The 19,317-nt window shown below is 42.3% G+C and overlaps 1 protein-coding gene across 3 annotated transcripts in view; it reads right to left on the reverse strand.

Moving 5' to 3' along the window:
• Positions 1-19,317, reverse strand: part of tanc2a (tetratricopeptide repeat, ankyrin repeat and coiled-coil containing 2a) — a 59,756-nt gene that overhangs the window by 12,283 nt on the left and 28,156 nt on the right. The window contains exons 1-11 of one of the 3 annotated variants that reach the window (XM_085270169.1): positions 13,627-14,633; positions 9,222-9,358; positions 8,752-8,920; positions 8,344-8,664; positions 6,172-6,297; positions 5,814-6,080; positions 5,239-5,372; positions 4,756-4,987; positions 4,501-4,673; positions 1,061-1,141; positions 788-988 (exon numbers count right to left, since the gene is read on the reverse strand). In XM_085270169.1, coding sequence (XP_085126295.1) covers positions 788-988; positions 1,061-1,141; positions 4,501-4,673; positions 4,756-4,987; positions 5,239-5,372; positions 5,814-6,080; positions 6,172-6,297; positions 8,344-8,664; positions 8,752-8,920; positions 9,222-9,358; positions 13,627-13,918 — 2,133 coding nt within the window. In that variant the 5' untranslated portion in view covers positions 13,919-14,633. Of the gene's footprint in view, positions 1-787; positions 989-1,060; positions 1,142-4,500; positions 4,674-4,755; positions 4,988-5,238; positions 5,373-5,813; positions 6,084-6,171; positions 6,298-8,343; positions 8,665-8,751; positions 8,921-9,221; positions 9,359-13,626; positions 14,634-19,317 lie in introns of those variants that run through there. The other 2 variants (XM_085270168.1, XM_085270170.1) reach the window with 2 other exon arrangements.

The following is a 19,317-nucleotide window of genomic DNA, read 5'->3' on the forward strand; positions in this document are numbered from 1 at the left end:
ACACATCAGTATCTCTTTGTTTACATTGAAAATGCCACGCCCACTATTTTCCGCAGTGTCCAATTATTTAAACTAACATGCTCTCGCTCTTGTACGCTTCAGTTATTTCAGCTGACATTTGTTTATATTATGTTTACACTGAAACTTAAACAAGTCACAGAATCGCTGCTAGTAAACTTTTTGGCATGCACATTTCAAATACAGATTAAGTTCAGGGTCGACTGAAACTGATGTTGGTGATTTTCAGTGGAAAATATGTTGCTGAGTTTCAGAGACTGTCCCTTTCACAAAGTTGTTTGACATAAAATTCAATGACTGAAACTAATTTTAAAATAAAATGTAGTCAGAACAGTCAGTCCCTTTAAATACATTTACTCAAATGCTGATATAATCTCCAAGAGCCAACTGTGACGGACATTTTTCCAGCGGTATGGCACGGTAACTGACTGAATGTGTCTATAGCTTTTTAAACAGTAGCACACACTAAATATTTCCAGTATGGGGAAGATTAGTAACTGTCCTGTATTTTGGCTAAACAAATCTGGTAAAAATGACAAGCAGACAGTAGAGAAAATAATTTTTGCCGTCCATGTGGAGTTCCTGTAACAATGTGATGTCATGTGGAAACTATGAATACTGCTTGATTTATTTCATCCGTGTTTAAATGAAAGTGCTTTAATCTGTGTCGATTATACTTCAACTGTCAGTTACTTCTTTAGTCTAGTTTGTAGCAGTCTCGACTTTCTTCAGGACTTTATTTGACCTTTACCTTCTTTCTCCATCTCACCTTGAAGCTGGAGCTCTTCAGAACGAGGTATCCCCCCTCTATCAGGTCCAGGATCAGTTTTAAATAGAGATATGAGCCTCTGCTCAGGCTCTTCAGGTGGCTGATCAGTTTGGACAGTGCAGTGTTATCGAGGCGGCCATTGCTCAGTGACACATTGCTTTGGATCTCAGTGCTGCTGTGGATACGCTGCATCAGGTAACCCTGAGAAAAGACAGACCGATGCAGTACAGATGTGCAGACAGACAGAGAAATAGAAATCTATTTACACCTTACCTGCAGGTCCTGGTCTATGGCGCTATTCTCATCCATTCGGTCTAAAGAGATGCGGTGAAAGGGCAGAGAATGAGTGATGTCCTGATTGAATAAAAACACAAAGAAACAGATTTTGTTAGTTCAGAAAAAGTTGTGTTTATTAGCCGTGTGTGCTGCTCACAGTAATTTGGCAGCACAGACAGTATTTGCTTCAGAATAATATGATTTTAATCATATTCAGAAGGTTCCAAACTGATAAGAGATATTCAGTTAACACTGGTAACAATGGCAGAAACCAACACAACTCAAAATAGTCCCCATGTGCTTGTTTGTATGTTTATGCTCTCTTCACAATGCCGGGAACCTAGGACCCACTGCACTAGCATAGAGTCTTTCTCCTTTAATGTGTTCAGGGTGAACCTGCTCTCATCTATGGAGCTGCTAGTTCTGGATTTGTATGGCAGATGTCTATCAGGCTCCACAGTGCTGGGCTGTGACCAAAAGGCCCACTAGAGGACATCGGGCCCTGAGACCACCCTCATGAAGTCTGTTTCTGATTGTTTGGTCAGAATCATTCACACATGTTCTCATCCTCTTCAACCCTGTCCAGGTCTCCTACAGTCTCCTGGAATCTCTTCGATGTTCTTGAGACTGTGCTGAAAGACACAGCAAACCTTGCAGGAATGGCACGCATTGGCAGGAGCCGGACTACCCGTGTGACCTCTGTAGGGTCCAGGTATCACCTCATTAGACCACTGTTAATGGACATTAGAGGACATTAGACCACTGTTACAGCACGATCAGGGGGGCCTATCGCGCGGTGCCCCGCGCTTCACTCGGACTTTCTGACCACGTCATGATCCACCTAATCCCCGCGTACAGACAGAGGCTGAAGCTCTCCAAACCTGTCGTGAGGACCAAAAAACTGTGGAGCAACGAGGCTGTGGAGGAGCTTCGCACGTGTTTGGAGTCTACAGACTGGGACACAATGAAGGCTGCTTCTAACAGCTTGGACGAGTTCACGGACACTGTCACCTCCTATATCCACTTCTGTGAGGACAGCATTGTGCCATCACGCACCAGGGTGAGTTATAACAATGACAAACCCTGGTTTACTCCTAAACTCAAAAAGCTGTGGCTGGAAAAGAGAAAGGCGTTCAGAAGCGGAGACAGGGACTGCTACAGAGAGGCCAAGTACAGGTTCACTAAAGAAGTGGACATTGCTAAACATCAGCACTCTGAGAAGATGCAGCAGCAGATCTCAGAGAATGACTCGGCCTCTGTGTGGAAAGGTTTTAGGAATATCACCAACTACAAGCCTAAAACCCCCCACTCCACTGATGACTTGCTCTTGGCCAACACCCTCAACGACTTTTACTGTCGTTTTGACGAGCCATCAGGCAGCCTTCACACCTCCAACGGCCCCAACAATAGAGACACTTTGGACACTCATTCCCCCACCTCTCCCCCCTCCATAGAGCCATCACCACCTTCAATCACTTCACCTGCAACACCCCCCTCCTCACCCCACACAAAGGAGGATTTCACACCACCTCCTCCCACCACAACTCTTCATATTCATGAAGCAGATGTGAGGAAGCAGTTTAAGAGTCTGAATGCTCGAAAAGCTCCCGGCCCAGACGGTGTGTCTCCTGCCACCCTCAGACACTGTGCAAACGAGCTGGCCCCAGTGTTTTCTGGCATTTTCAACTCCTCACTGCAGGCATGTCATGTGCCTGCCTGCTTCAAGTCCTCCACCATAATCCCTGTCCCCAAGAAACCTAGGATCACTGGACTAAATGACTACAGACCCGTGGCTCTGACATCTGTGGTCATGAAGTCTTTTGAGCACCTGGTTCTCTCCTATCTCAAGACCCTCACGGCCCCCCTCCTGGACCCCCTGCAGTTTGCATACAGAGCCAACAGGTCTGTAGACGACGCCATCAACATGGCCCTACACTTCATCCTGCAGCATCTGGACTCCCCAGGAACCTACGCCAGGATCCTGTTTGTGGACTTCAGCTCTGCCTTCAACACCATCCTTCCAGACCATCTCCGAGGCAAGCTTTCCCAGATGAATGTGCCTGATCCCATCTGCCGGTGGATCACTGACTTCCTGACGGACAGGAAGCAGCATGTGAGGCTGGGAAAGAATGTCCCGGACTCCCGGACCATCAGCACCGGCTCCCCTCAGGGCTGTGTTCTTTCTCCTCTGCTCTTCTCCCTGTACACCAACTGCTGCACCTCCACCCACCAGTCTGTCAAGCTAATCAAGTTTGCAGATGACACCACCGTTATCGGACTCATCTCTGACGGGGATGAGTCTGCCTACAGGAGGGAGGTTGAACGTCTGGTGTCCTGGTGCAGCCACAACAACCTGGTGCTGAATGCCCAGAAGACAGTGGAGATTATTGTGGACTTCAGGAAGCACACAGCCCCACTCCCCCCCATCATCCTGACTGACACCCCCATCACCTCTGTGGACTCATTCCGCTTCCTGGGTACCACCATCACCCAGGACCTGAAGTGGGAGCCCACCATCACCTCCGTCATTAAGAAAGCCCAGCAGAGGATGTACTTCCTGAGGCAGCTGAAGAAATTCAACCTGCCAACACGGACGATGATGCAATTCTACACCGCAATCATCGAGTCCATCCTCACCTCCTCCATCACCGTGTGGTACACTGGAGCCACTATCAGGGACAAACAGAGACTGCAGCGTGTTGTGCGCTCTGCTGAGAAGGTGATTGGCTGCAGACTCCCATCTCTGCAGGACCTGTACAGCTCCAGGACACTGGGGCGTGCAGCCCGGATCTCAGCTGACCCTTCTCACCCTGGACACAGTCTGTTTGACCTGCTCCCCTCAGGCAGGAGGCTCCGGTCCATTCGCACCAGAACCTCTCGCCACAAGAACAGTTTCTTCCCCTCTGCTGTTGAACACATGAACAATAACCACATGACTGTCCCCGCCACTAACACATGACCCTACGCTGCGTTCACTGCATCATTCCATGTTTGTCACTGATCACCACCTGCACTCATGTATATATCATGTATATATCTATCCACTTAGCACTTTTAATTCTTATTCTTATTTTTATTTATTTATTTATTTTTCATGTCTATTTTAGCGTAATTTATGACAGTATGTTTGCACTGAAGCACCGCAGCAATTTCCTAATGTTGTAAACCTGCTCAACATTTGGCAATAAAACCTTTCTGATTCTGATTCTCATGCTACCAGGTGACCCCAGTCAAATGCAAACAAATGCAGAAGTAGTGAAAAAACAGTCGGAAAAGATGAGGAGGGAAAAATGTCTGTGTCCTCCAGTTGTAAAACCATTCCTGTTTTGGGGGTTGCCTCATTGTTGCCCCTCTAACGCACCTGTGTGCTCTTTTGTTCCCATTTCACGGCCACCTTTGTGATTTTACACTTCTGTGTGTTTGTGACTTGTGTTTACCTGCTGACTGGTCCTGACAGTGGTAATGACCTTCAGCCAGGAAGGAAATCTCTGGATGGTTCGGGATAGAAAGGAGGTCAGCGTGTCGCCGTAGTCCGGCCGGTGGAACTCTGCCTCGTTTAGCCCATCAATCAGTACAATAAGGCCCGCCCCTTCTACATGCAGTTTATTTTCTGGAAAACAAACAAAACAAACTCACATTGCATCACTGCACATCAGTTAATGTGCCACAGCAGAATGTAGTAGAAGCTGTACCTCTGTAGAGAGCATCGAGCGGTTCTAGTATTCCTTTCTGAAGGGCAGAGATCGGATCCTGGATACAGGAGCGCAGACTGAGCATGCTCTGGAGCTGTGGCGCCCGGTGCAGTAGTTCACGATAGGTGGCCAGCTGAGGCGCGCTGCTTAATGTAGCCGCCATGTTGTGGACAAACTCCGGAACGAGACAGGTGTGGCAGTTATCGGCCTGACAGAAATGATATGAGACTACCTACAAAACAGAGGCAGAAGAAAGTCGGTGAATCATCTGTAGATTTTCAGTAAAACTTTGCTAAGGTGGATTCACACGCTGGCCTTTTAGCTTCATTCATTACACTGGTTGGTATTACAGCAGTCTAATTCATGTGGGTCTTTTATGGTCATTTCCACTGCTGTACACAAGCAGCCTACAGAAAATTATGAGAAGCACAACAGGTCATCTTTGATTAAAAAGTAGAAAGAGGAATGAAGTAGGGACACTACCTGTCCCGCGAGCCTCCTCAGCGCCTCCTCCTGTCTCCTCCTCATTTCTGGTGTGCCTGGACAGCTTTCTCCTGACCCCCCTTCATCTCCTCCTCCACCTCTTCCCAGGGAGTCGTGGGAAAAAGTCTCCACATCTGGGAAATTCAAACATACAAACGTGTCATTCTTTCTGAGCAGCTGTTGCCTTCATTAACTGCATGATTTTACACTGTTTTTCTGATGCCTGGCTCAGCTATGGGTCTGGCTACTGGCCCTGTGGATTTTATTGGGTTACATATGATGACTCTGTTAGTCTGAGTGAATTTAAGTACATAAACATTTTTGTCTAAACTGGTCAAAGACACTCAGAGCCTCGTCTTGGCTGTGTGCTTTGGCTCTTTATCTTGCTGAACCTCTTTTCCAGTGTCAGTGGTGAGAGGCTACACAAGAAATGAACTTTCTGATATGCAAACGCAACCAGAAGACAGTTTAACTCTTGCATACGTTTTTTCTAGGGTTCTGCTAATATCCACATAATGTCTCTTGTACGACACAGTTTACAGAGCTGTGAAACAGGAGGGATCTTTTCCTCTTACGTTTGTTTATGGTCTGGCTGCTAGAAGCATTTGGCCACATACGGTTTCCATGACAACTAAGTGCCACCAAGCGAGCAATGATGGCCGTTTTGCCAAATCCCATGTTGCCGATGATAACCGCGCCCCGGCTGGTTGCTGGATCATCACTGCGGAGGCAGGTGTCCATTTCTTGGAAGAGCCACTCCCTGCCGGTGAAGAGCCAATCAGATGAGAGACCAGGAACCTCAAAGTGAAGCGGCTTCAGGTTCAGAGAGGGAGTGAAACGAACTGCTGGAAGAGAGGGAAGAGAGGAGCGCGTGTAATGCTGCCATTTATTATAATTGCATCTCAGGATGTTTGGCACCATGTGTGCATTTACCTCTGTGGTCCTGTTGACTACGAATCCCAGAATTCTGTCTAGGCATTCTGAGGGATGTCCTTGAAGGGATGTGTCTCTGCTGCTCATCAAGATAAGCCAGGTCTTCAAGGTGGGCTGAACTAGTGGCTAAAGAGAAATAAAAAAAAAAATGCTGTAATAAGACTGCTGCAAAATAACTGACATAATGTGCTTTATACAGATGCTAAGTTGGTTATAGAAAACTAAATTAGAGCCGTTTGTAGATATATTTTTTTCCACTGAAGAAACTCCAAAGTTTAAGTTAGCTATGGTGAATGTGTCCTTACTACTTGGTACAAACAGGTCTGGCACTTTGGTAAACCGATGCATTCACGTTCTTGCCAAAGGTTAGACGAGAATATTCTTATAATTCTTGTTTCTGTTAAAGGAGGACACAGCTAGGAGAAATTAGTCAGTATAAAAGATGGATGTAGCCAACATGATGTCACCATCTGCTTTGTGAAGTCTTTTTATGTAGCCTAGAGCTATATATATGTAGAGTCACCTTCATCAGCGAGACTCTTGTTTTACATTCTATGGACTCATATAGCTCCTAGACTTTAAATCTCTTTTAAAACTGTTCTTATTGTTCATTTACCATTAACATACCTCCACAAATACGCTCCACAACAGTGAGAAATATTTAAAAACTCTCAGTAACAAATATGTTACAAATCGCTGTATGAACAATTTAACAAGTTAATCTTAACATAACACCAACCAAGCAAAAGTACTCATGTGTCTTCTAGCTTGTATGAAGACAAACGTGTTTATAGCTTTAGAACAGATTTCCGTATCTGTTGTTAGCAAAGCAAACAGGCAGGATTACTAGGATTTCAGCATCTTGACAGTTCCTAAAAAGTTGATATAAAACCTAACAAAGGACTAATACAAGTTAAAAACTTTAACTTTCCCTGGCTGCAAACACAAAGCTGTGAGAAACCTACCAGAACTTTTGTCTTAATGACTCCAGTAACAATCCTGTTGCACTGCAGAGAATACGAGTGCAGGCTGTGCCTTGTATCCTGTGTGTCACTTCCTTCCTTCCCCAAAGTGCTCATGACTTTTAGCTTTTATTGAAACAGGAGAAGGAGAAGAGGAAAAGGAGAATGGGCTCTGAACACGTTACCCAGGCACCATCTCCATTTTTCAGCTTGTTGCCTTTTATCAGCAGTTTATAAACTACCAATGACGAGCTTGTTAACACACCTGCCTGTGTACACATGAAATAAACCAGAAACTTGAAAGAAACCAGACAGTCTTAATAGGTGCTCTTTTTAAGGTGTTAAGGATTCTGTATTAACATCTGCCCGTGCCTCAGTTATGTCTCTGGTGAAGTATGGCCTGGATCCAGGACTGTGATTTTCTATGTGTGCTTCTGAAACACTGTCTTTAACTCTCTGTGTCTAACTGTAGCCCTAACCTGTATGATTATTATATATTTATATATATATATTTATTATTATATTTATGTTTTTACATAAAGGTGAGGGTTTTTTTTAAAGACAGATTATAAACTAGAGAACAAGCTGTGTTTTAATTCCTCACTACTGCGTGCATGTGATCCAATCACACTGCAAAGTGTCCTGGCAGGTTTTTACAATAACAGCAACATTAAAAAACAAATTTCATGTTTTATTCAGTTTGATGCAAAATGAATGAACGTGCCCATAAAGTCCTCCGTGTCACTTATTAATAATATAGGAATCTTTTTCTAACTGTCGCCCCCACAATTCACTGCAATTGTTTGTATATTTGTATACAAATTTGAATACAAGTGCGTTGCGTATGCACTGGGACACACTCTGAATTCACTTTTGCAGAGCAGAGGGATGCACTATGAAGCCAGATTATGGGCTTAGTGAGCTGTGCTGAGTTTAAACTGAGTTCCCTGTCCTGCCGCTGGCTCTCTTTTTACCAGGTTTTCTTTTACGATTTGGTCTAAAATGAAATTATCTGTAAGCAATCTGCAAAATTATAGATTCTTTTATATGTGGAGCTTGTTAAGCTGGACTTTTATGGTTGGTTGGTGTCAGCCAGTTAGTTGTGACTTTTCTAGACCACACTGACTATAAATATCTGGTAAAATGCAACAGAACCTCACACTGTGCTGAAAGGCAAAAAAGGCCACATCGCATTCATCTGCCATCTTACCAGCAACCGAATTAGGGCGAGGCATGAAGTAGAGGGGGATGGAATAGGTGGAACCTGATGACTGGGTGAGGCCAGTGCCTCGATCTGGATGGAGTTTGTTTAGGCTGTAAGTGGAGGCAGCCATGCTGTCGTCCACCCTATACAGAAAACCCTCATTTCTGCTTCCTGACGCTACCACACTGGTAGACGAAGTGGACGCCACCACTGGTCGACCCCCCTGCTGCCACAGGTTGAGACTGCTGCCATGGTAACATTCTCCTGCATACTTAGCGCCGTCATCCCTCTCTGCAGCTGAGTCAGCAGAATAGCTAGTCAGCGTGGCTGAAAATTAGAGAGAAGGGGAAACAGGGGGCATTAGCAACAAGAGCTGGTTGTTTAATGGCCCATTTGAAGACAACTGCCCCTTACCTATGATCCCACTGTCTCTGCTCTCCAGTGTTGAGGTGGGGGAGGTGACGGAGGCGTGGTTCGGGGAAGCGTGCTTGTTGTTACTACTGCCTTCAGCACCAGTGGGAGGGTGCAGTGTGGAACTGGGCGAGGTGTTGCTACTAGCCAGACTGGAAGAAGGAGACATCCTCTGTGGGAAAGGCAAAAGAAAAATAGAAATATTCTTCTATTATTGTGCATTATAGGTATTAATGTTATATCGTACAGTTCTCATTCTTATAGTTATCATGTGTCTGTATAAGTTAGCATTTTTTGGCAAAACATCTTTAAATATTCAAATAGAAACACAGTGGATGGATGAAATAGATTTGTCAGTGGAACGAGACTTTCCACGACCTCGATAAAACATCGTATAGCAGATTCACAGTTAAATCTCTGAACCTAAGAGCATTCGATGATTTAGGTGGAACAAAAGCGTGTGTGTTACTTACCTGCCCATCCTGAGCATGGTAAGGGGAGCCTGGCTCTCCACTGATGACCTTTTCTCCAAGTAGAAAACCAAGCCTCGTCATCAGGGCATCAGCTGCCTCATCTACTGAGGGGGGTGGTCCTAACTCCTCATCTTCACCTAACGAGTGAAGAAAAGGGAATTAAAAAAAAATACTATGCTGATGATGTCATCTGACTGTTGACTGTGACATGTTAAGCAATGGAGACCGTATACCTTCATGTATTATAATCACATTACATTTTTTCAGTAATGCAGTAACATAAACCATTAGTGAAAAATGTAATTCCAGTTGCAATTATGCCAGTACTTGTGTTACAAAGATTTCAGCTTGTGTGCAGCAGAAGGAGAACGATGAAGTCTACAGCTTGTCAGGAATGAGATATGGACATTCATTTTATTTTTATGGCACAAAGGGACGAGAGCGTGATGATAACGTTGAATCTGCATGCAGGACAGAAACAACTGGATTATACTGGTGGCAAGATTTGAGCTTTTTGCAAGCACGGACAACATGCTAACGCAGGGCTAGCGAAAAACCTAGCGTGATGAGCAGGGAGAGGATGAGCTTCAACACAAGACAAAGCAGTGATGAGCAGTCAGCCTCTGTTTCTACCTGTTCATAGTAGAATCACTGTGATGATTGTTTTCAGGTCTCTCATACGCTCATACATATTCCATGTGTGTCCACCGTCCGTATTTGTGTCCATATGGGGATTTGTGTTGGTGTGTGGGACTGTAGTGATTCCACTTCCATCACTTATCGAGTCCATTCCTTATTGATTCTCAATGGCGTCACTTTGAGAGTCACCGCCATCGCCAAGCAGCTTATCAAACACATTACATTTGTGCAAATGAATTGCATGCTGGGTGATTACATTTTTTTGCATGTTGGAGGTATGTCCCCTCTTTCTTGCCATCTGGGTTGGAGTCATTACTCAAAAAAAAGTGTTCTGTATTACACAGAACACTTTTCTAATCCAGCACACGTTACATTAATTTCATGTTTCTCCATAAAATGACCTGAAACACACTGTCTCATGATTACCATTTAACAATATAAACCCACAGGCTACAGCCCCACACACCAACACAAATCTTTCTCTAAGTACGTAGGTAAGAACACAAAGCAAAGATGAAAACCAGCACAAAGAGACTTTAAAACATGAACAGATAGAAATGCAGGCTGTAGCCTGACTGCTCATCAGATTGTTATCTGTTGAAGTTCAGTGTCTGGCTGCTGGGCTGGGGTCAGCATATGCTCAGCATAAAGCTGCCTCAATCACAGTTTTCTACAGACATCCACTGGCAACCTGCTAAAAAGTCCCAATTTGATGTGCTGGCTTCAAGAGCAGACACTGTTATAAGTCCATCCAATCAGAAGAAATTATGAAAATAGAACAATTCAGAGAATCTCACACACGCTGCAACTCACTCAAAGCACATGCAAAACAGTGATTGATGTTGCTATTAATGTATTCACTATCATGACCTAAATATGCCAAGAGCACTGCACACGTACACACACACACACACACACACACACACACACACACACACACACACACACACACACACACACACACACACACACACCAAGACAAGAATGTAAGCCGCAGCACGAAAGCTCCGACTCTGTTTCTCTCTCTCTGTAATTACAGCTTTAAACTGCTGACTGCTGGTGAAGAATCAGACACACACACACACACACACACACACCAAAAAAAAGCCATCCAACACAAAGCACGTGTGTGTGTGCACGTGTGCACATACATGCGTGTGTGTGGTCAGTCAATGACAGGGTTGTGAGTCGTTTTTAGCAGAAGAAAAATAAAATGGAAAGATCAGATACAGAGCGCGCAGACATTTCCATTTCTGCTTTCTTAACTAGTTCAGCTTCTGATTGCTTCTCCTGTCTTTCCTCCCTTCCTTAGGAGCCTTCCTCTCCCTTTGCCGTCCCTTCTTCTCTTCTTTCTTTGTGTATTTCTTCTTTTTTCTTTCCTCCTTTCCATTCTTACGTTCAGCTTTTCTTTCTGTCATAGTTTCTCTCTTCTTCTAACCATTTGTTTTTCATCTCTCCTCCAGTTTCTTTCCTTACTTTCCCTCATTAGTCTTCCTTCTTTTGTTCCTTTATCTCTTCCGACTTTCTTTGCACCCTTTGTGTTTTCTCTGGTCCCATCTTTCTTTTGTTTTTCCTTCCTCCGTTTTTTCTTTTCTTTCTTATTTCTTTTATCTCTTCCCTCCCAGATTTCTTTCTTTTGCCCTCATGTACTCTCTTTACTTCCTTTCTTCCTGAACCAGAAGGACTTTCTGCTATAACAGAATCCTGATATAGAAACTCTAACATGTTTCTGTCAGTAAAATGATGCAATCATTTCTGAAGTTCTGGAGCAGTCTGAAAGTGTCACTATGATTCTGCTTGTTAACTGCACCTCTGACTTCCTGTAACATTCAGTGAATAAAATGATGAACAGCATCAAGAGCATAATCCTGGGGCAAGGACGTTTAGATAAATTAGAAACTCAGAGCTTTGTAAACTGGGATTAGCATGCGTTTTAGCTGATCTAAGCACAAGTGACTGGATACAGGTAAAGGTGCAAATGCAGTCCACATACTTGAGATCTGATTGGTCAGATCATTTTGGTCACATAATGCATTTTTAAATGAAGAAAGACGTCCTTTCTTTGATGTTATTTTCTGTTTTCAGTTATGGTTTAGATACTGTAAGTGAAAGCAACAGAACAAGCTGGTTATATTTTTGGGAAAGTATGGTGGCTAAAATAGACCCTGTGAACTCTCTGAAGAATAATAATAATAATAATGATAAGAAATTTTATTTAAAAGGGCCTTTGAAGACACCTAAGGACACTTACCAATAGAATAAAACACACAATAGAACAATGACAACAAAGAACAATAAAAAAGGCACAAGATAAACAAAAAATTAGTTCACAGTGAATATGCAGATTTGAACAGATGGGTTTTGAGTTGGGATTTAAACTGGGGGAGAGAACCAGTGTTTCCTATATTTGGGGGTAGAAAGTTCCACAGCCTGAGAGCAGAGCAGCTGAAAGCTCTGCTTCCCATGGTGGTGAGGCGGACAGAAGCCACAGCGAGCTGGATAGAAGAAGATTGAAGTGAGCGAGCAGAAGAAGTAGTGCTTAACAGGTCAGAAAGGTAAGGAAGAGCAAGGTTATGAAGGGCCTTGAAGGTGAGCAGAAGAACTTTGCACACTCTCTTGAATTTCACAAGGAGCCAGTGAAGCTCCTGAAGATCGGGGGTGATGTGCTGGTAGGAGGGGGTTCTGGTAATAATGCATGAGTTTTGAACCAGATGAAGCTTATGGAGGGATTTTTAGGGGAGACGATGTAAGAGAGAATTACAATAGTCAATGTGGGAGGTAACGAGGCTGTGAATAAGACTATTAACCACCTCACAGAGAGCCTGACACAAAGTCCTGAGGGCAAACTCAGTCTAAGGAGTTAGCTGTGACTACATCAGCTAACATTACTTAACCAAACAGCCTTGTGAGAGGTCCTGACTTCATTTTAACAACATCATTCAGTGTCACAGTAAGTACCTTGGGTTTTCTAAAGGCCATTAGTATATAACTTAACTCATTTCTACATTGTAACATCTGTTTGGAAACCAATATGATCTTGCTTTAGTTCTTTGCGAAGACATAAGACACAAGTTTCTCTCCCTTATTTCAGAAAAAAAACCTCTTACAAAGTGAAAATACAAAAGAGAAATGAAAGCAGTAGCTGAGTGTATACGCTGGAGTACACAAAACCAACAGTGAACAACCTGAGGCTAGGACACAAGCTGCTGAAGAGGAGGAGTCACCACATATCGATATATAGCGATGTAATACTTTGTCAAAAATGCAGATAATCACGTTCCTTAACTAAAAGGACAAACTTTCCTGCTCTGGCAAGAAAGACATGTGAGCCTTGTGGACACCTGCATAGCTGAAAAAATAACAAAACTGCAGTTCTTCAAACAGCCACTTGGGGCTGACTGTAAAATCATAGCACAGGTAAACACGTTTACAGGCGAGTTTTTTTCTAACCTTTCTGTTCATAAAAAACAAACTTTTTTAGATTCATTTGCTTACACGCTTGGAACAACATACTAATCAGACATTAAATGGCATCACCAGGTTTTTGCCAGCTTGAGCAGCTCGACTCATTTTTGGGGGGAAATGTAGAATCCACTTTTTTTTAGCTAAATTTAAAGGGAAAAAAGATATTTTCGCATACTATTTGTACAAAATCTGAAAAAAATCAAACACAATTAGAGATAACAGATTAGAGTAAATTAAAAAAATATGGTATTTAACTGATAAAGCAAGAATTTCTGGCCATAGAGAGATCCATCACTCTCACCTTCCTCCTGTCTCCTTCCTCTTCGATCTCTCTCCACTCCTTGGATCGGACAATCCCCCCAATCGCGACACAACTGCGAACTCTCCTCATGAGAGTGACAACAGCAAACGTGCAACAGCAAGCGCCGCAGGAGGGACGAGGTGTGGTTGACGAAGCCCCCCGCAAACACACCTCGACCACAACCGCAGCCATTCGCCGGCCCCCACGGGTGACGGACACTGGAGCGCCCGTGGCAACACCACTTGGCTCTGGAGCGGGCGCATGCTTTCAAAATAGCCGCCGTGCAGTCCATGGCTAGCTGTCAGCAGGACTCTGATTGGTTCACAGTACTTCCATGTAGGGGGCAGAGTAAACTAAGTCAGCTGAAGTTGTGCTCTTCTCCCTCTCCATTAAGTTTTGTTGGTGAAAATGTGATGACATCATGATCCCGTCTTCTTCACTTTGGTATCGAGCTCCTCCTTCTCCAGAGTACACAAAGGAGAGGGGGAGAAAAAGATGAAGGAGGTAGAAGTGAAGTGATAAGAAGAGGAAGAGACTCTCCGGAAAAAGAAAAAAAACACACCAGAGGTGCTCCGACTTTTCAGGCTGAGTGACTGCGGGACAATAAAACATGCAAATCCAGTGGTAACAGATGAACTTCTTTGTTACTCTTCAGAGGTGAAACAGCAATCTGCATACATGAGAAGTGCTCTAAAGTTGACTGCAACTCACACAAACCTGGGAAATGCATTTCCACTGGTTATTGTCCTTTGTAGCCAGAAAAATGAAAGCCTTTCTCATTCACAGGTAGAGTCCCAGAAAACAGAGTAACAACTAAAGCATCCAGTGCAAAAACAAGCAAAAAAGCCCACAACAATCCTCTCACATACGGTACGCTCTTAGGTCAGAACACACAAAAAAGAACACTTCTAAGTGTGCAAAGCCTCTTTCTCCACCAGCAGAGCCTCCATATCTGTTCTGAAAGACGACCTCCCTCGTCCGACTGCACCGCAAATTAAAACCTCCCCTCCTCCAACCCCCAAAAAGAAAAAAAACCCCACACAGGCGAGAAACAGAAAGCCTGCAGGAGGAGCTGAACCGAGAGCGTAATCTGTTACATGTCGAGAAGCACGAGGAAAGTTTAGAAAAACAGTTCAGCCTTGTCTCTTCTAAAAGAAGAAAAAACGCGCAGAGACAGAACAATTTCTGAAAAGCAGCAGAGCAAAGAAATGCTGCAATTAAAGTGAAACTCTTTCCAAGAACAGAGGAGAGTGCGACCACAAATCACAGTGAACATGGAAGACTGTAATCCACTTTAGACCAAGAAATGTGGAAAATGTATATGAACTAAAAAAAAACTAGTTAAATTGAAACAAATATTATTTAAAATGTGATTTTATGAAAGAGTGCAGAAAAAACGGGTTTAAATTTAAGACTTGAAGGAAAGATTTAGGCTGAAATTTGTGGAAGAACGAAGAAAAAACACAAAAAGCTGGTTTATGATTCTATAATGTCTCCAACTTTTATCTTTGACCTTTTGTTGTTCACCTAAAAATAGTTTTAGTGCAACCTAAAACATTTAACAGGTTACATTAATACCTTATAGGTAACATATAGATGTACAGAAAAATGAAACTACTAGAGATAATGTATCTAAAGCATTATCCACTCATCTTAGAACGTTATTACACTATTTATTTTTTTATTTAGTTTTCTAAAAACATACAGAGTAAGAACCTTTTGTAAAGCCACAGTTTAAAGCCTCTGTGATGTCACCCACTGGACTGTGAGGTCCTGCTATAAAGGCTCGAGTCAAACATTTTTACCATGAGCATCTCTTTGAAAGCCAGATGTGATAATAGAAAAGTGGAGCTGACTGTGAAACAATAACCTCCTCTGATTGAATAGTCATTAGCAAATAAGCTTGGGCGATATGTTGGCAGTCCAACAACCGATGACAGGCGATATATTCGCGCAGGCACAGACATTTTGATGGGCGGAGCCATGTAATCATGCATGGACTGATTTTCGCGTTTAGAATTTATACGTTTTGTTTGTTGAGGGAATATTTTACCTTCTTTTCTTGTTTGTTTCAGTATTAATATAGCTACTTTTTGGATTATTCATTCATTTATTTCTTTGTTTGAGATTCGCCAAATCATACAAAAGACTTAACATTACGTCTGAGATTTTTTTTTTGTGCTGGCTGGAAGAGACATTTTGATTTTTTAACTACTTTTTGTTTAATTTGTATTTGTAGTTTGGTCGAGTCTGTAAGACAAACACTGGAACAGCCTGTAAACACGGTTATAGTAGAAAAAAGATGCAGTTTCTCGTTGTTTCCCTCCCCACCATTGTTGTTGTTTTTTTATTCAAATAAAATGTTTTTGTGTTTTTTCTGAACACAGGCCGCTGCCTTTCGTTCTTTTTGAGTTTGAGTAAAGGAGTCGCTGCATTTTGCGCACTCTGAGTTATGTGCATTTGTTCACAGCTGGAAGAGTGTGCCATTAAAACAGCGCTATTATTTTTTTGGTTGACCGCTTCTCTTAGCTTCAATAAACAATATTAGCAAACTTACTCGTGGGCAAATAAATAAATACACCGCTCTTGTGTAAACGATTGGCGAAAGGCTCGGCCTATCGTCAATAGTCGATATATTCATCCAATCGCCCAACCTTATTAGCAAATGACAATATGTTAAACAATCCTCCTTTCTGAGTCTATAAACTCATTAATAAAGAGTCTACCAGACACAGATAGAATTGTATCCAACACAAAGTGTTTTCAGGTTGAAGGATCCCTCCGTGTTCATTAAAAAGAATTCAGATTTAAGCAACTTCAGTTTTGAATGAACTTTTCTGACCCCCGAACTACATCCATCTTTTACACTGTTGGACTTATTAGTAAATTTTTGCTAGTTAGTGTAAAATACCAGCATAAAATCTGATTATATGTTAATAATGTCTTTGCAGCTTATTTACACAGCACGTACATAGTTAATAACGGGAGGTTTAAACATGTTATTCAAAGAAAGTTTATCAAATATTGTAAACTGAAAAAAGGCTAAAAGCTAACCTTGCAGTTAAGCTCAGATATGATAAGCTCTAGTCAATCTTGAGCTAGAGTTAGCTTGTGTTTTTTGTTTTTTAATGACTGAATTTAACTGCAAAGGCTTTAATTATGGTGAATTATTATAGTTTTATAATAATTCATCAGATTATAGTGTTTACTAAGCAAAATACAAGTCCCAAATTGTATTTTAGCAAGAGATATCCATTCACTGCTCTTAAAATGAAAGATGCTAAATGTTGGTGGCCAAAAGATTTTACTGTTCACAAAAATCTGCTTAAATCGGCTTAAATCTAGGACTCTCCACCATTTGACCCTAGAAGAAGCTTCTCAGATGAAAGGTGAAACATCTTCAAGCAACTTAAAGGAGTCCAGACGCTTTTCTTTCCAAGCTCCTTAGACTACTGTTGACAAAAAGTTCATCTGTGGCTTAAAAAAAGCATAACTGTGAGTTGAAATGTTAAGCAGGCATTAGCTCCTTTTTCTGGATTGAGGACATATAATTTATTTATTATGAAATTACTAAAAAACTAAATATTTGGCACAATAAAAAATGTTTTTGTACAAAGCAACAACTTAATTTCCAATTAAATTACTTTTAGCTATTAAAAAGCTAGCTTACACTTAATTACTGCTATAGCCCAAGCTACATACCACAACATACTTTGCACACTGCCTCTATCTGAGATCAGTACAGGCAACAACTCTCTGTGTTGCTTGTTCCTGACACAACCTCAAAGGTATTTGTGTCTCTTCCCAGGATCAAACTGTGGATCCATGTCAGCAACTAATGATGTGTAGAAGTCACGGAAAGGAGCAGGACAAAACAAAGGACAGGGATATGCCGGGGTGGTGAAAAAGAGTATAAGCACAGGGGGAAAAACACAATGGGAAGAAAAAAAAAGGGTTAAGAGAAATAAGCCAAATCTGAGATTGTCTGTGTTTGTGTGTGTAGACGTTGTGCAATAACTAAAGAAGTCTCCCTTCTTTAGTGCCGTACTTTATAAAGGGCAGAGAGATAAACTCCACATGGTAATGTTTAAGACAAGTGTGTCAAATCAGCCCCGAGGAGGAGGAAGAGGAGCAGCGGGAGAAGAGTTTAGGTGAGGAGAGGATTGGAGAGCTTGGCAGGGGGCTGGGTGTAATATTTCAGTGTTTTCTCTCTCACTCAGGCACAGTGGGACGATCAAATACAGGGTCAAAGGCCAACCCACCCCCATCTGCTACCATACGCTGTGTAACAGGTCACAGCTCTGTGTGTGTGTGTGTGTTTGTGTGTCTGAGGGAGGAAGAAAACACATAGTGCGCAGATGACACAAACAGTCTGCAGTTTTAACTGCCTTCGAGTGCCTTAATGAGGAACAGGCTTGTGTTACCATGGTTACAAGAAGATTTGCATAAATTGCGCGTATAGATTTCTTATGATATAGATTCATTATGCACACAGAAGAGGACACAGACCCTCCCAGCAGCTTGAATCCTGTTGTTTCAGCATGTTTCACACCAAACATGACGTTTTAAGCAGCAAAGCATTTGCAAAGATCAACTGATGAAACGACACAGACAGATATGAATATGTTGTCAGTTGACAATGTTTCATCTTCATTGAAACGTTCGCTTAATGACAGAGCTTATCAGCTCAGACTGTTCCAGAAGGATTCCCCAGCTTACTGCCATTGTCTGTGTGCAGCTGGAGGGTTATGATTTAACTTTGCATTAACAGCCATACGGACTTTCCTGAAATCCTGACAATATGTTACACTAACTGGTTGTCCTCCTTCTCCTCCTTTGGCAAACATTTGTGGGTTTCCACTGTATAAGTGTACTCACATGATAAACGTGAGTCGACGCTTCACAACAACGGGCAGGTTTCTTGAATTTGCAAGGATGCATTTCATATGTATACATGTATATCCAACATGTTTATTACATCTCTCACACAAATGTATTTTAGTCTTGTACCTTTCATTTATTCTTGAAGGACTTTTTCTTCGAAGGAGTTGAGCTTCACCCTCTAGAAACTATTTTAGTTTTGCCTTATAAACATTACTCCAGGTATGGATTTCTAGAAGTTGATGGTAAGTAAAAATGAACTACTAAAATACTAGTGAGAAAGAGCTGACATAGTGTTTTGGTTGGTTATTTTTTATATAGGCTCACTTTACAGCAACGGGAAAAGCAAAGGGTAAGCTAACTGAAGTTAGCAAACATTAACTACTAGCTACGAAACGATGAAGTAATCTAGTATAATGTGAGTTAAGATTTTTTGAAGTATTTTCCCTGTGTGTGGTTCACAAATACAACAACCCCCCCAAGACTTACAGCTTCGTCCTGTACTAAGTGGTGGCACCAGCAGCACTGTAGCAGTTAAACAAGCTAACACAAGCTGGGGGATAAGATGGCATTTAGCGTGGTGAGTTAGTATCTAAAATCTACAATATCATGTAGTGAGCGGCATTATGAGGTATGAATTGAGACTATTTGTTGGCATTTTTGTTATTTTAAACAACTAAAGGCATGCAGAATTGTCTGGTAGTTATTCTTGCTTCTAGTGCACCTGTGAATGTAAACATACCTATCACTCAGTGTGTCTGTGCAGGTTCAGTCATCCAGGTCATGGATGGAGCTTGAAAAAAAGAAAAG

This window comes from Mchenga conophoros, linkage group LG4, assembly GCF_057382185.1.
Source record: "Mchenga conophoros isolate Kocher_MC1m ecotype Shallow Benthic linkage group LG4, M_conophoros_male_GT1.1, whole genome shotgun sequence".
Taxonomy (NCBI): Eukaryota; Metazoa; Chordata; class Actinopteri; order Cichliformes; family Cichlidae; genus Mchenga; species Mchenga conophoros.